The sequence below is a fragment of the Echiichthys vipera genome (assembly GCF_963691815.1).
Source record: "Echiichthys vipera genome assembly, chromosome: 5".
NCBI classification, from domain to species: domain Eukaryota; kingdom Metazoa; phylum Chordata; class Actinopteri; order Perciformes; family Trachinidae; genus Echiichthys; species Echiichthys vipera.
In genome coordinates, this window is record NC_139830.1 from 12,869,399 (window position 1) to 12,883,352 (window position 13,954).

The 13,954-nt window shown below is 40.0% G+C and overlaps 3 protein-coding genes across 4 annotated transcripts; 1 reads left to right on the forward strand and 2 right to left on the reverse strand.

Moving 5' to 3' along the window:
* Positions 1 to 3,881: 3,881 nt before the first annotated feature.
* Positions 3,882 to 8,666, reverse strand: folr (folate receptor; the record flags this gene model as incomplete). The annotated part of the gene is made up of 5 exons (XM_083913925.1): positions 8,622 to 8,666; positions 5,311 to 5,443; positions 5,011 to 5,199; positions 4,547 to 4,682; positions 3,882 to 4,156 (listed from the first exon to the last, which is right to left on the reverse strand). The coding sequence occupies exons 2-5, from the start codon at positions 5,437 to 5,439 to the stop codon at positions 3,882 to 3,884; spliced, it is 729 nt and encodes a 242-aa protein (XP_083770051.1). The 5' UTR covers positions 5,440 to 5,443; positions 8,622 to 8,666.
* A 78-nt stretch (positions 8,667 to 8,744) lies between these two features.
* Positions 8,745 to 11,684, forward strand: anapc15 (anaphase promoting complex subunit 15). 2 transcript variants are annotated; one of them, XM_083913760.1, is made up of 5 exons: positions 8,745 to 8,805; positions 9,052 to 9,173; positions 9,377 to 9,436; positions 9,561 to 9,725; positions 10,452 to 11,684. In XM_083913760.1, exons 2-5 carry the CDS (start codon positions 9,054 to 9,056, stop codon positions 10,497 to 10,499), a joined length of 393 nt encoding a protein of 130 aa, XP_083769886.1. In that variant the 5' UTR covers positions 8,745 to 8,805; positions 9,052 to 9,053; the 3' UTR covers positions 10,500 to 11,684. The 2 variants fall into 2 exon arrangements, with proteins under 2 accessions (XP_083769886.1, XP_083769887.1); XM_083913761.1 differs by having other exon boundaries at positions 9,585 to 9,725.
* Positions 11,685 to 12,065: 381 nt separating this feature from the next.
* Positions 12,066 to 13,263, reverse strand: tomt (transmembrane O-methyltransferase; the record flags this gene model as incomplete). The annotated part of the gene is made up of 4 exons (XM_083914672.1): positions 12,066 to 12,263; positions 12,426 to 12,548; positions 12,724 to 12,920; positions 13,002 to 13,263. 4 exons carry the CDS (start codon positions 13,261 to 13,263, stop codon positions 12,066 to 12,068), a joined length of 780 nt encoding a protein of 259 aa, XP_083770798.1.
* Between the last annotated feature and the right edge of the window lie 691 nt (positions 13,264 to 13,954).

The window sequence follows — 13,954 nt, forward strand, 5'->3', positions numbered from 1 at the left end:
CTTCTAAAAACGCTGTAATACACTTGCCAGGCCTGGATGTGGCGCTGTAACTGCCACAGAAATACACCAACAACGGAGAAGAAGAGATGGGTGGGCTACGTAGGCTATGATACACACCGATGGCGAGTTTCTCTGACTTCCGAAATCCTCATCCACCCTAGAGAGAAATCTAGTGACTTGTTTCTGGTGTTGTTGGAGACTTTTGTGGTGTTTTGGACACAAATCACTCTGTAGTTACCTGGGGCCCCAATCAGACGCCAGCCTTGTCTGCTGGCAAGCGCCACCTCTGCTTCTAAACTGTTTTATACTTTCACACTCCATTACATTCAAATACATATATTATATACATTTGACTCCACTATAATAATATATATTTCATTGTTATAGATTGAACAGTACTCAAAAGTGTATAAAAGATTGCTGCACCCTGACCGTACAACATGAAAATGCTTCATACACATTAATGAATCAACAATCCACTTTGAAAATGGCCGTTATATTTTAAGTGCATTTTTCCATAACACTTAGGTAGGCCTACTTCATAAATGCTTCATAAATACTAAAGTGATTTACGAAGATGTGTTACTAGTTTTACTTAAGTAAATGATGCAAGAACTTCTTCCTTCTCCAGGATGAAAAAGTTCTCCCTTTCCTTGGATTACCAACCAATCCTATATCTATCCTTTGGGTTCATAGCATGGGCTCAAGTTTCTGTGTTTTTATTTCTTTAAATAGACTTACACCATTTAGAATAAACTAAAGATTTTTCAGCAGATAATATCCACTTTTAACCCATATGGGTACTATTAATGTGAACTAAATAATATTGCAGCAATACTGATAACACATCACCTTTTCTTTAAAGTTTACAATTCCTTGAAAATGACCTTGTTTAATTTTCTCTCTTGTATCATGGCTCCAAGTTAACCATTACATGGTCAAAGCCTTCAAGGGGGCTTTCCTCTTTGAATATCAGCGTGAACTGCAGCCACTGACGAGGCCTGGATGCTGTAATTTCTCAATCTCCAATCCAGTTATGCAAAAGTTTTCTCTCTCCCAGATCGCACACTCCCCTTCAGGTGTAACTGTTAAACTAGGAGCCAGATGGGCAAAACACAGGAAACAGCCAACCCAACATTTAGAGATTGTTGCACATTATGTATTTTTCTCTCTAGTTGCCCACAGAAAGTCTTACTCCTAAAATGTGGTGTGGAAACACACACACACACGCACGCACACACACACACACACACACACACACACACACACACACACACACACACACACACACACACACACACACACACACACACACACACACACACACACACACACACACACACACACACACACACACACACACACACACAAAGCAAAGCAGAGTTAAAGTGAGGACAGAGAATGAGAGTTTGGCTGTGTGTGTGTGTGTGTGTGTGTGTGTGTGTGTGTGTGTGTGTGTGTATGTATGTATGTATGTATGTGTGTGTGTGTGTGTGTGTGTGTGTGTGTGTGTGTGTGTGTGTGTGTGTGTGTGTGTGTGTGTGTGTGTGTGTTGCCATCAACTTCAGAAAAGCTGAGTATTAATAACCACAGGGACAGCAGCCATCCCAATTCTATTTCGGACTATGGCATCATACTGTGTAAACGTGTGTGTGTGAGTTGACTGTAAAAGACTGTAAAAGTATGTGGCTTAACAATATGTCCGCATGCAGGGATCGTAAAAGCATGTAGAAAGATGTCACATTGTAATAAAACCACTTTGTCAGCAATTCATCTTAAAAAAAATAATTTTTTCACATTTTTTGCCTCTTACCATAATTGTCTGGTAACTCTTGAAGTCTAGCCATGCTGAGGGCACTGTGAGGCTGTAGTGCTCATTACAAACCCAAAAACCAAATTGTAGGATGGACAGGCAACTTTTGTAAAGTTGTGCCTCATGAGGGCCAGAAAACAGGTCATGTTGATAACTATATCCTCTTCCCCAATACAGTGGCCATTTTTTTTGGTGAGAGGGGCGCTTAAGGTCACTTTATCGAGCCACAATCAGATTCAGTATTTCAGGCTTAGCTTTACATCAGGAGTCAGGATGTTAGCATAACTTTTAAGAAGCTAAATATTGTTCATAGCAACATCCAAATAGTAGCCTAATATCTGATAATGCCATTGTTCTATGACATCTGACATATTACAATATTATATATGTTCTAAATCTAAGTATCATGGATACCTCACACCAGTTAAGCTATAAACCTGTGTAATATTAAGAAAATGTGCAATATTTCTTCACTTCCATGACAAAATTCTACAACCCTCGCATTGTGTAAATTGAGGGAATTATTACAAATCCATGGTGTGTGTTGAAACATCTTCTGTTATTCAAACCCAAAAAAATGTTTGAATAAAACTGTTCAATCACAATGGCTCCAGTATTGAACAAACTTCTGCAATGAGCCATGTTTTTGTATGAGCTTTAAGCATACAGTTTACACAGTGAAAAGAAACAGGAAAGACTGGCCCGAGATTCACAGCTGACCTCCTTGCGATGCTAAATTATACAGTGGTATCATCAGGAAGGATGTGATTATCAGCCTCGGAAAAGGAGTAGCACTTTGACACGTCTGATCTCTGTCAGAAAGTAAGGACACACTTTTTTAAAATATAAAAATAAAAATAAATGTTGACTGCACTTGGTTATAGTATAGTATAGAAAGTACGGAGTGCACAAATGTTGCTAGGCCACATTCACAAACACCATATAATTAATCGCAAAACTTGTACAAAGACGTTATAGAAGACATTCAGACGTGGCACTGATGCATGAATATGTAACTGACACACACACACACACACACACACACACACACACATATATAGACTGTGCAACACAAAAACACGGCTAAACATAGAGGGAGGAAGAGAGACATTAACACACCCTTACTCCCTCTCTCTGTCACACACACACACACACACACACACACACACACACACACACACACACACACACACACACACACACACACACACACACACACACACACACACAAGGGACTCCATAATTACCAAACATTGGAGCCCACTAACCACTAGCTGGCTCCGACTGGTCATGTGACGGTGTGATTACTGGGGCCCAGTGCACAGTACCATTTTCCTTCCATGCAGATCTAGGGTCAGTTTTACAGCTTCCTCACTGGTGGTTGAGGCTATGAAGAGGTTATTAAACTGATCCATAGTTTGCACTCACAGAAATATCATCCCATAGCTGTGCAGTAATACAATATGTGACATGCCCCTTTATGCCTTGTCCAGTCGAACACGTATATTTTTGTGTTATTTTCTTTATTCACATGGAATTTCATATATTCTTTTCTACTATACTCTACTTTTATACACAAAACTGCTGTGCTGCCTTGATGGTAAATGGACCACATTTTTATACACAGTGGTTTAAAATGTTTGCCTCTGATTCACACACACTCACCGACACGGCAGCAACCATGCAAGGTGCTGGGCAACCAATTTGAAATTCAGCGTCTTGCTCAAGGACACTTCAACATGTGGAAAGGAAATACTGGCGTTCGAACCACCAAACCTGCAATCAGTGGACAACCCGCTCTACCTCCTGAGCTACATCCGCCCCAGATTGATTCAAAAATGAAACAAAAATCTTATTTTTTATGTTAATGTACTGCATTTTTAAAAACAGTGCACTAACTAAAGGTGGGGGCGTCTTTTCACTAGGATTCAAACCAGAGGAGTCATATTACCATCAATCAGGAGGGTCATTGACTGAAAAATGAGACAAAAAAGCAACACATAAAAACGTTTGGAAGCATTTTTACTGGTGACTCCAAGGTGATACAGGATAGGCCACAGATATGATTTTAGTACATCATTACAGAGAAAGATGTAAAAGCCAGTAGAAGTAGAGTTGTCAAGGCAAAGCTTTGGCGTTGCTGTGCGTTGTTAAGGTAGTACTCAGCTACCTTCCTGTTGGGGTTCGTCCCATTGAACCAGAGCTGCATGCAGCGCCCTGAGGTTTTAGAGTGGGTGGTATAAAGATAGGAATTGGACCAGATTTGTTCACACATGGACTTGGGTGTTGGGTAAACTTCGGTCCACTGTCTGCATCTACTGTCTGTAGGGCATTTGTTAACACCTGGAGGGGGAGAGAGGGGGGGGTGACTTGAGGAATTTGATGACAATTGTACCTGTAAAGTTTAATGGAAGATCTCCTTATGTGTTGATGAGTTAGTGAATGCATTGCACTGTGTACACATAGTCATATGTGTTACTTCTTTGTGTAAGACGTGTAAATGTGTATGCAAAGTTGTGAATTTGTTTTCTGTGGTTACATACAAAAGTGTGTGCAAGTCTGGGCTTTACCCACTGTGTGTGTGTGTGTGTGTGTGTGTGTGTGTGTGTGTGTGTGTGTGTGTGTGTGTGTGTGTCTGTGTGTGGGTGTGTGTGGGTGTGTGTGTGTGTGTGTGTGTCTGTGTGTGCATGTGTGTGCGTGTGTGTGTGTGTGTATGTGTGTGTGTGTACCTACCTGAGCTCCAGTCCCATCCTTTATGCCAGTTAGTCATGCAGGTGTATTCGTTCTTGCAGTCTTCCCACCATTCCTGGCAGTCCTCCTTACACAGAGGCACATCTATGATACGCTCCTTACGCCAGCTCTGATCCACCTTCACAGACATAAGTAGTGTTTATGATCCATAATTTCAGAACACAAGTGATATGTTTCTAGAATTAAGCTTTTTGCATGTGCAGTAATAATGCTGTGGTCAGTCACGTGGGTTTTAAAAGGTGTCCACAAATTAAGCTGGGAGCTCAATACAAAGTCTCTCTTTATAGAGTTTTATTAGCCGGGTTACCTTTATATATATAAAATGCAACAATGGCAAAATATCGTATGTGGATTTAACTGCCCTGACAAGCCCTTTCAAGATCTTATGCTGCCATCTACTGTTCTTAGTACACACATACAAGAGCGACTGAGAGCACAATACACACTGGCTGTATCCAGGGTCCCAAGTGTGGCGAGCACTCATAGAAGCAAGTGTCCTGGGTGAAATGTTTCTTGCACTGGGGGCTCATGACGCCACAGTGATTCCAGTTGAAGTTGTACAGGTAGGAGTTATCGTTGTGGGCTTCTTCGGTGGTATTGGCTGTACAACATGCATTGTCACGCCAGGGAGCACACTGGAAAGAGGAAGAGTGATCAATCAATATCCTTTATTTAACTAGGTTAAAAAAAGGGGTGCTGTGTGCTGTTGAACCGGAAACACTGTTTATGACCATTATGTCCATCACCTGAAAGTAAAGTTTTCCCTCAGGGCCAGGGTTTCCTTTGTGGTGTTTGGCGTCCATACACATGTTGAGTTTGTCCAGAGATAGAGCACCGCCGGAGAGGGCTAGGAGTAAGGCCAGGACAGCCCACATGGCTCTGCAGGGAGGCATTAACATACGATGGGTGGGAAAAACACGGGATGTCAACAAAAGAACAACCAAAACCTTGATAGACATTTTTTTATCAAATCTATTTGCAGAGAATTGTAGAAAGTGTATTGTTGAGGGGGAAAAAAGTACTGTATATGTAAGAGTAGAAATGTAAAACGCATTTTCTTTATGAAAATTACAATCTGATTCTGAAGTACAGCAATCCAAAACTGGCAGTAGGATGAGGTTAACAACTATCAGAATCCGTTTTAATAACATACTAAGTGTGAAGACTTACAAGGAATTTGACTCAGGCTTTCTGTTGCTCTCTATACTACTATAAACAACTCTAACCGATGGCCTTGTCTATACACAAATCCTCTATGGGATAAACTATACAGAAATGCCATTCGTATTAAAAGGAAATTCTGATTATTTTTTACAATTTTGTAATATGTATTTTTATTTTAAATTAGGCCTAATTTCACAACCATATATGAAGTAAAACAGTTTCAAACAAAACCTACAGTATATAAAGCAAGTGCCAACTCAAACTATGATAGGTGGTAAAAGGCAATGTGGTTTACTCACAATGATGCAATATCTCATGGATATTGCCCCATTGAGCCCACTAACAACATACATACATACACATATATACATCTACCAGTGCTCAACCGAATCCAACAATGAAAAGCAACTACATAGGAAATGTAACAGAAGAGGTTGAAAAACCATTCAACAAATTGAAACTCACCCTACAACCATCTAGCGTACAACCTGTATTTCTATTTGTAACTAGTTTATGATAAACTATATTCTACTATACGATCTACTGTATGTTTAGAGACCATTGAGAAGATTTCTACATGCAATGATGAAAAGATTCACGTTACCTTGTTAGATTATGTGATATTTCCTTCCTGATGATCCTACAAATGAGTGTCTCCAGTCACCTCTTACACACTTCTCAAGACCAAACAAGACTTAGAAAACACACATCTGTGCTCGCATGTGTGTGAAGTTTACGTCTCAGAAGTCCAAAGTCTGTGCCAGTGTGTCAGTGCCTTGTGTGTGTGTGTGTGTGTGTGTGTGTGTGTGTGTGTGTGTGTGTGTGTGTGTGTGTGTGTGTGTGTGTGAGGGAGTTTAAGATAGAAAGAAGGAACGAGAGAGAGGTAGTACGTATGAAGTAATCTCAGTTTTATTACATCTTACCTTTAGGGAGGTTTGTCTTATCTCAAGGTCTACCCTGCTCTCTCTCTCTTTCTCTCTCTCTTTCTTTCTCTGTGTGAAATGGCAGTGTGACCTGGGAAGGCAATAAGATGACTAAAAAGGTGGCAGTTAAGATAAGTTTCTGCTGCATCTGTGTAGGTGATTTCTGATTTGACTCAAACTTCAACCTTTAGATCACGTGCTTGGTACCGGGGGCAGCGCATCAGCTCACCACAAACACCATAAGGGCATGCTAACTCTGTAGCAACATAGTCATGTTGTAAAATTACTGAATGGAAAGAAGCTCAGCTAAAAGTTCTTGACAACCATTTTAACTTAAATTAAGAAACAAAACAGAAAGGGCATGAGCCAGAGGACCTTCATTACAAGATTTTGAACTAGATGGTTAATCTGTACAAATGTAAAGTGTCCCCGTAAACATAAATATTCAAAATTTGTCCCTGTTTATTTCCTGTTGCAGTGTTTGCATTAACCGAAACAATATTGGGACTTACAATCTTCGGTCTCTGGATCTGTTCTTGCTGTTTGTCCCAAAAGTCAGAACTGAACTGGCAAAGAAAGCATTTAGGTTTGCTGCTTCCTCAGCCTGGAACAGTTTACAGGAAACTTTAAAACAAAATGAGTTGGTCTCATTGAAGACTTTTAAGGGGAAATTGAATGACCTTCGGGCAGAAACACCTGGCTCGAGATGTTTTGCCTGAAGCTTGTATTATTGTAACTGACCTTGAAATGTTTGCTGTTTTGGATGCTTTGTGTTTTACGGTTTATGTCACCTTGTGTTTGTGTATGTAAGACTATGCTGCTGCCTGTCTTGATCAGGACACTCTTGTAAAATACATTTTTAATCTCAATGGGTCCTTTTCCTGGTGAGATAAAGGTTAAATAACGTTAAAAAAAATCTAAAAAACTGAGAATGACCTCAGCTGACAGGAAGTGAATAAGGGGCCAAGCTGTTGCTTGGCAGTGGAATTCCATATAATAATAAAGGTCTGCGGCTCTGATGACCTGCTTTTGTAACAGCATTCCCTATAATGTGTGTGAAAAGAGCGGACATTAAAATTAAATGAAAATCGAATTAGAATTTCTTTATCGTCATTATTCTTAGGACAACAAAACACAGTTTAGCAGCTTTCAAGAAATGGCAATATACAGTAAATAGCAAAAAAATACAATAGAATCAGGATAAATATATATATATATATATATATATACACAATGCCGTGTTATTATACAAAGGTGCAAAGTAAGTGGAGAGTGAAGGGGGGTTATTGCACATTCAGTTCAGTTCTTAGAGAGGGGTGGGATGGAGGGGATCAGGGTTTGTGCATTTTACTGCCTGAGGAATGAAACTGTTATTCAATCTGTTGGTTTTGGATGGGATTCTTCTGTATTGTTTCCCAGACGACAGGGGGGACATACCATTTACTATGGTTCTCAACAGGTGTTGATAGAAATATGTATCAGTATTTATACAACCATACCCCAGGAAATATCTGTATTACTATATACACATATTATTAAATTCAATTCAATTAAAATCCAATTTCATTTACAGTGTCAATTCATAACAAATCCTAGCTCAGGACACTTTACAGACTAGGTATAGACCACACTCTTTGACTTATTTATGATTTACATAGACCCAACAATCCCCCGTTGAGTACACTGCGGCAACCTTCCCTTTAACAGGCAGGAACGAACAGACCCAGCTCTATGAAGGACAAACATCTGTCAAAGGACCGGTTGGGGAAGAAGAAAAGGAGAGAGAAAGAGAGAAAAGATAGAAAGATGTACAGAGAGAGACAAAGACAGACACACAGACAGAGAGACACACCACAAAAGCAACAGGAGCTATAATAATACCTATGGTAATGTGAATGACTTATATGTTATGGCAGTTAATATAGTAGAACAGCTAAGGTGATTATTAAAATGGATATAAACGTACTAACCAAAGTACATTCTTGTTTTTGCTCCACTTTCCTGGCTCTCCTGCTGATGCCACCACCACCCAGGCGGAACCATTGTGAAGTGACACGAGACTAGTGGACACCGGAAGTATTGATAGGTCAACACCAGGCGTTTCCGGTTAAATATGTTTTGAAAAATTTGAAAGCTGGAGCGAGAGACTGGCAGGTAATTACACTGGTCTATTTATAATTTAGCTATGAATAACGAGTAACATAGCACATTACATAACTTTATATGATACCTAGAAGATTCGTGGGGGTGATGTATGATAGAGTTCGTATTTCACGCAACAGTTAGACTTTAGCTTCGTTTTAGTGTAAAAACGGGTCATATTACACAACCCAGGCTACTCTCAGGCTTGCTGTTGATTGACACCGTGTTTGTTTGCGTGTTGTTGTCCCCGTGTGGCAGACATGTCCACGCTGTTCCCCTCTCTCTTCCCCCGGATCACGGAGTCCCTGTGGTTCAATCTTGACCGACCCTGTGTGGACGAGACCGAGCTGCACCAGCAGGAGCAGCAGCACCAGACCTGGGTACACACCTCTGCTAGAGCTTCACTACTGCTCATTTTTCGCAGTTTTATAGACTTATAGACAGAGAGTTTTTACTTTTTTGTTCTTAAAACAAATTCTCAATCCAACTAATCGATTATCGAAATAGTTGGCGATTAATTTAATACTTGACAACTACTCAATTAATCTGCATTTTAACATGTGCACTTCTTTCTCTACCTCAGCTGCAGAGCATTGCTGAAAAAGACAACAACTTGATGCCCATTGGGAAACCTATTTATGAGGTAATGTGTTGTCTTTCAGATACAATAATATCAACACATGCATCTTAAATGAAAATGCTGCCCTTGAGTTTCACCATGTGACAGTATGAAACATACACTGGTAACATGGTTCCCTCCATTTAAGTCATCTGGCTTTACTGTGGCGCAGGCGGGATATGAGGATGAAGAAGAGGAGGACGATGAGGATGAAGAGGACAGTGAGGAAGACTCGGAGGATGAAGAAGACATGCAGGACATGGATGAGATGAATGACTATAATGAATCACCTGATGACGGCGAGATCAATGAGGTGCTTTAATTTATGATTTGTAGAAAGTCTCGTCCCTGCATTTAATACAGCGAGAGTTGAACAGTTTCATATGATGCTGTTCAGTAGAAGGACTTCCTTTTTACTTAGATTTTGTTGAAATTACATTTACTAATTGAACCTAGTTACTAACTTTCTTAGATATGCTATATAAGTGTATATATATATATATATATATAAATATACACATCAACACTAGAAGAGAAAGAAAACAAATACAATAAATATTCTAAATAAACTAACCTACTACTGCGTAAATATAAAGATATACACTGAAATCACTCAAAACCCAAAACTAGCATGACAGTTATTTCTTAAATTCTGGTGGATTCACCGTGTGTCACTTTTCTTTTTGCATGACAGCCTTATTATAGGTTCATAGTGGCTTATAGTACTGTCAGTAGATTATAAAAACATGCTGTGTTAAAATTGATGTCACACATTGTCATGCTATGTTGTTTTGTCCTGTGAAAGAGAGTTAGTTGTGGGTTATTAGTTGTGTTAAAAGTTAGAACTGTTAATTAGAAGGGTATGCAGTTAACAGGGGTCCCCTCTCAATACACTCACAGCCTGTCCCGACCATAGTGCTCCCTGCAGCGAACAATATAGTATTTTTTGCAATGGTATGTGTTGTTTCCTATTAGCTGCCTTTTCTATCCCCAAACAGTGAAATAAAAAATATCCTTTCCTCTGTTTTATTTATATCAGGTGGACATGGAGGGACCAGATCAAGACCAAGACCAATGGATGATCTAAGACAAAAGACAATTTTAGTCTCTATCAACCCGTCTGGAACTGGATTTTTACTCCCCACTGAAAACACGACTGCTGTCTCTTAAAACTGTGACACAAATACGTTTTTGTATTTGTGTAAACAGGAGAAGAATACAGTTGAATCAAAGCTTGTATTATGATGTTGTGTAGAGGGAGGCTGGGTAAACCGAGCACAGAGTGTCTCATGTCAGGCCGCAGTCGGCCTTCGAAGGCCCTGGACGTCTTAGGACACTGTTGTGAGTGTTGCTACCTGACACACACACCCACATACACTCAGTAGCAGCAGTAAGCATCAGCCCAGTGATGTCTCATTTAAACTTTGACCTTGTCATATCTTAAGTCATGTGTTACTTCTCAGAGAGCCTCCAAACAGCTGACTGAGAACGAACAACAGTTCAGTCAGCAAAATAATTTGTTACCTATGAAGGAGAATGACTGATATTTCACCATACAGTACTATTCTGTTTCATAGTTTTGTGTATGCTGCTAATCTTTTGTAACAGATCGTATTCTGTTCAGTCATTGCATCAGTTATTATTTAAATACGTTGCTTTTGGAGAATGTCAATTGAAATATGAATACACACAGTGCCCATCTAAATATTTATCTTAAAGGATTGCTTACAACGACTTTGATTATTTGTACAAAAATGAACAGAAGCCTTGATTTTTTTGTATTAAAGGTTGAATATGTAGAATCTTCATTAAAGGCTATATTTAAAAGAAAAAAATACACCCACGGGGCATTTTGGGGGATACAAAACTAAAGTATTGCTTTTCCATAAAAAATATATTCAGTCTGAATTAATATTTAAAAAATGTTTTGACGGGTTTGACAATGACTTTCTGTTACGTTCTGTTTACATTGTACCAGCCAATAGCGGCCGGCATTGCGAGTTGCCAGGGTTGTCTGTTGTTTGGTGCAGCTACTGTAGGCTGGCACTGGATGAAATGGAGTTTGCCGATCCTGCATGTGCTTATTTGTCCCAGCAGCTGAGTGACCGGAGACCTGATGAAAAGTTGATGGTTACATTTTCCACCTGACGAGCAATATTTTCTTCAGTAATACATTTGTACATAAAGGATATCTATTATAAACCCACCAAAAGTGACATCTCATTCAGGTTCATTTGCATATTTAATGAATTTGCTCATGGTATTTTTTTATTTCGGCTGTTATGTTTAAATAAACAAGCTATTTTTGAAGTTTTTCTAATATTTCATTTTTTATTAGATAGCTGACAGGAGAATGACGGGGTTGGTGACAAGTGACAAAGATCCCCAGCAGGAATAAAAATATGGATACTATTTCTATATAATAAGACAAGTGTTGTACACCTGAGGTTACTAAACTACTAAATTACATTTTTATAAACCAGGAGAGGGTGCTGGCAGTGCTAGAATTATGCAACTCTGAAAAACTAGACATCTCTCCATCACAATTTTCTTTGAATATTGAAAAAAAGGTTTAACACAGGATAAACCATCATCAATCAATTCCTTGCTGCTCCAAAAATGTATATATTTGTGATATCCTAGTCTGCATGATCTACTTGTTTCCCTGATGCACCAGCTCAGCCATCCCATCCCTGATGCCTTTGCTGTATTCAAGTGTGGCCCGGTGCACCTTCCACTCATACAGGCCGCTCTTGCGAACGTATCTGAGAAACTTTGGCGCCCCAGGGAACAGCACGTTGTCTGCCAAGATGATAGACCCTTTTCCCAGCAGACCAGAGCCCTCCAACATCTGAAACGCACACAGAGAGGCTGTATCACGTGGCTGAGGGAGTTGACCAAGCAAGTAAGTAATTTCAGATGTAAAGAAACAGGCTTCTGCAAACTCAAAGTCAATTTTCATCTTTGTAGCTCAGATTTAAAGCTTTTTTTTCTAATGATTTCTTCTAGTCACCTGTAGATCAGGGAGGTAGCATTTCTTCCAGTGGTCCATGAAGACAAAATCCAGCCTTTCCAAACCAAAGTCAGACCGCAGCCGAGGGATCACCTCATCAGATGGATTCACAATGAGCTCCACCTGGGGAACACGCCGCATGAATGTCTCAAAGGTATAATACTCTTCATATTTAATACATGAAATTATTAGATTAGATTTATGTAAAAACAAATAATAGTGATGACCTGTTGACAGTAGGGCTTTTATCAGAAGAGTGCAATGGGTATACAGTGTTTCCATGTTTCTGCTCTCTCACCGTGTCATCGTCAAATCCTGCAAGGCGGATGATTTTCTCAGCGATGGCAGCGTTCCTCTGGTCCATCTCCACGCTGTAGAGCCTGGCACCCAGGGGCAGAGAGCGGGCGATCCTCACGGTGCTGTACCCGCAGTGGGCACCCAGCTCCAGCACCGTCAGAGGGCTCTGCTCTATCAGCAGCCGGTCCAGGATCTTCCCTACTCAACCAAACACATCATGTAAAACGATGCTTGTAAAACAGACGTCAATAAGTTGTAGGAAAAGGTAAATTATCTCACCTTTTTTAGGCCCAATGTTGCTGATGAATTCCACTTTGCTGCACCAGTTGTCAAAGGCATCTAGGATGCTGTCGGGGTCTCCAGGGGTGGCATGAGTGAGAACATACTGGTAGGCACGCTCCTCGCGGCTCAGGCCAGTAACACAGTCCTTCCATATCCTGACCAGGACTGCCCGATAGAACAGCACAAAGTAGAAGCGGCACCTGATAATAATTGTCAGCAGCAGGGGAATGAAGGCCAGAGCGATAGCAGCAGACACCATCCTAGCTCATATAAAGAAAAACAAACACAAATAGATTTATTACAGACTTAATACTCACTTATGCTCAGAAAATGGAGTTAGTGTTGTTTATGTCAGCTTATGAGATGTTGGCTGCCTTGTCTTCATGTAAATTAACCTTTACATGAATGTTGTAGCTGCAATTCACTGAAGCACCTTTGTGTCTCCCTACTCTTTTCACATTCATGGACTACAGTGGCATTGGATTACTGTACTTTAAATATAACTGGGCTGCTTTGCATATTAAACAAGAAGGCTGTATAGGTAAAAAGTCACTTTATCAGTCAACAAATCATCATGCTCATTATCATTACCTCTTTGCTATTTTGCCTTTTGATACTGATGTTCAAGTGCAGTCAGATCCTGAGTATTTAGTGTCCATATTTAGCCCCAAACCTGCTGCAACTTTCCATTTGTGCGGCGAAATCATTCAGTCAATTCCTCCTGATGCTTGAGTGAGTAATTTTTGTAATTTTAAGCGGCAAATACTGGTAGTATCGTTCTGTATTGAAGGTGCATATAAAGTGTGCACTGATGTTGTCCACTACAGTAAGATCCTTTGGCATTTCAGCTAAACGTCATTATTTCACAGTTTATCATGCAGTAATTCACGAATATGGGAAATTGTGACTCTACAACTCTTTCTTTCTTGTGGTATCAAGGCTCTGCAGCT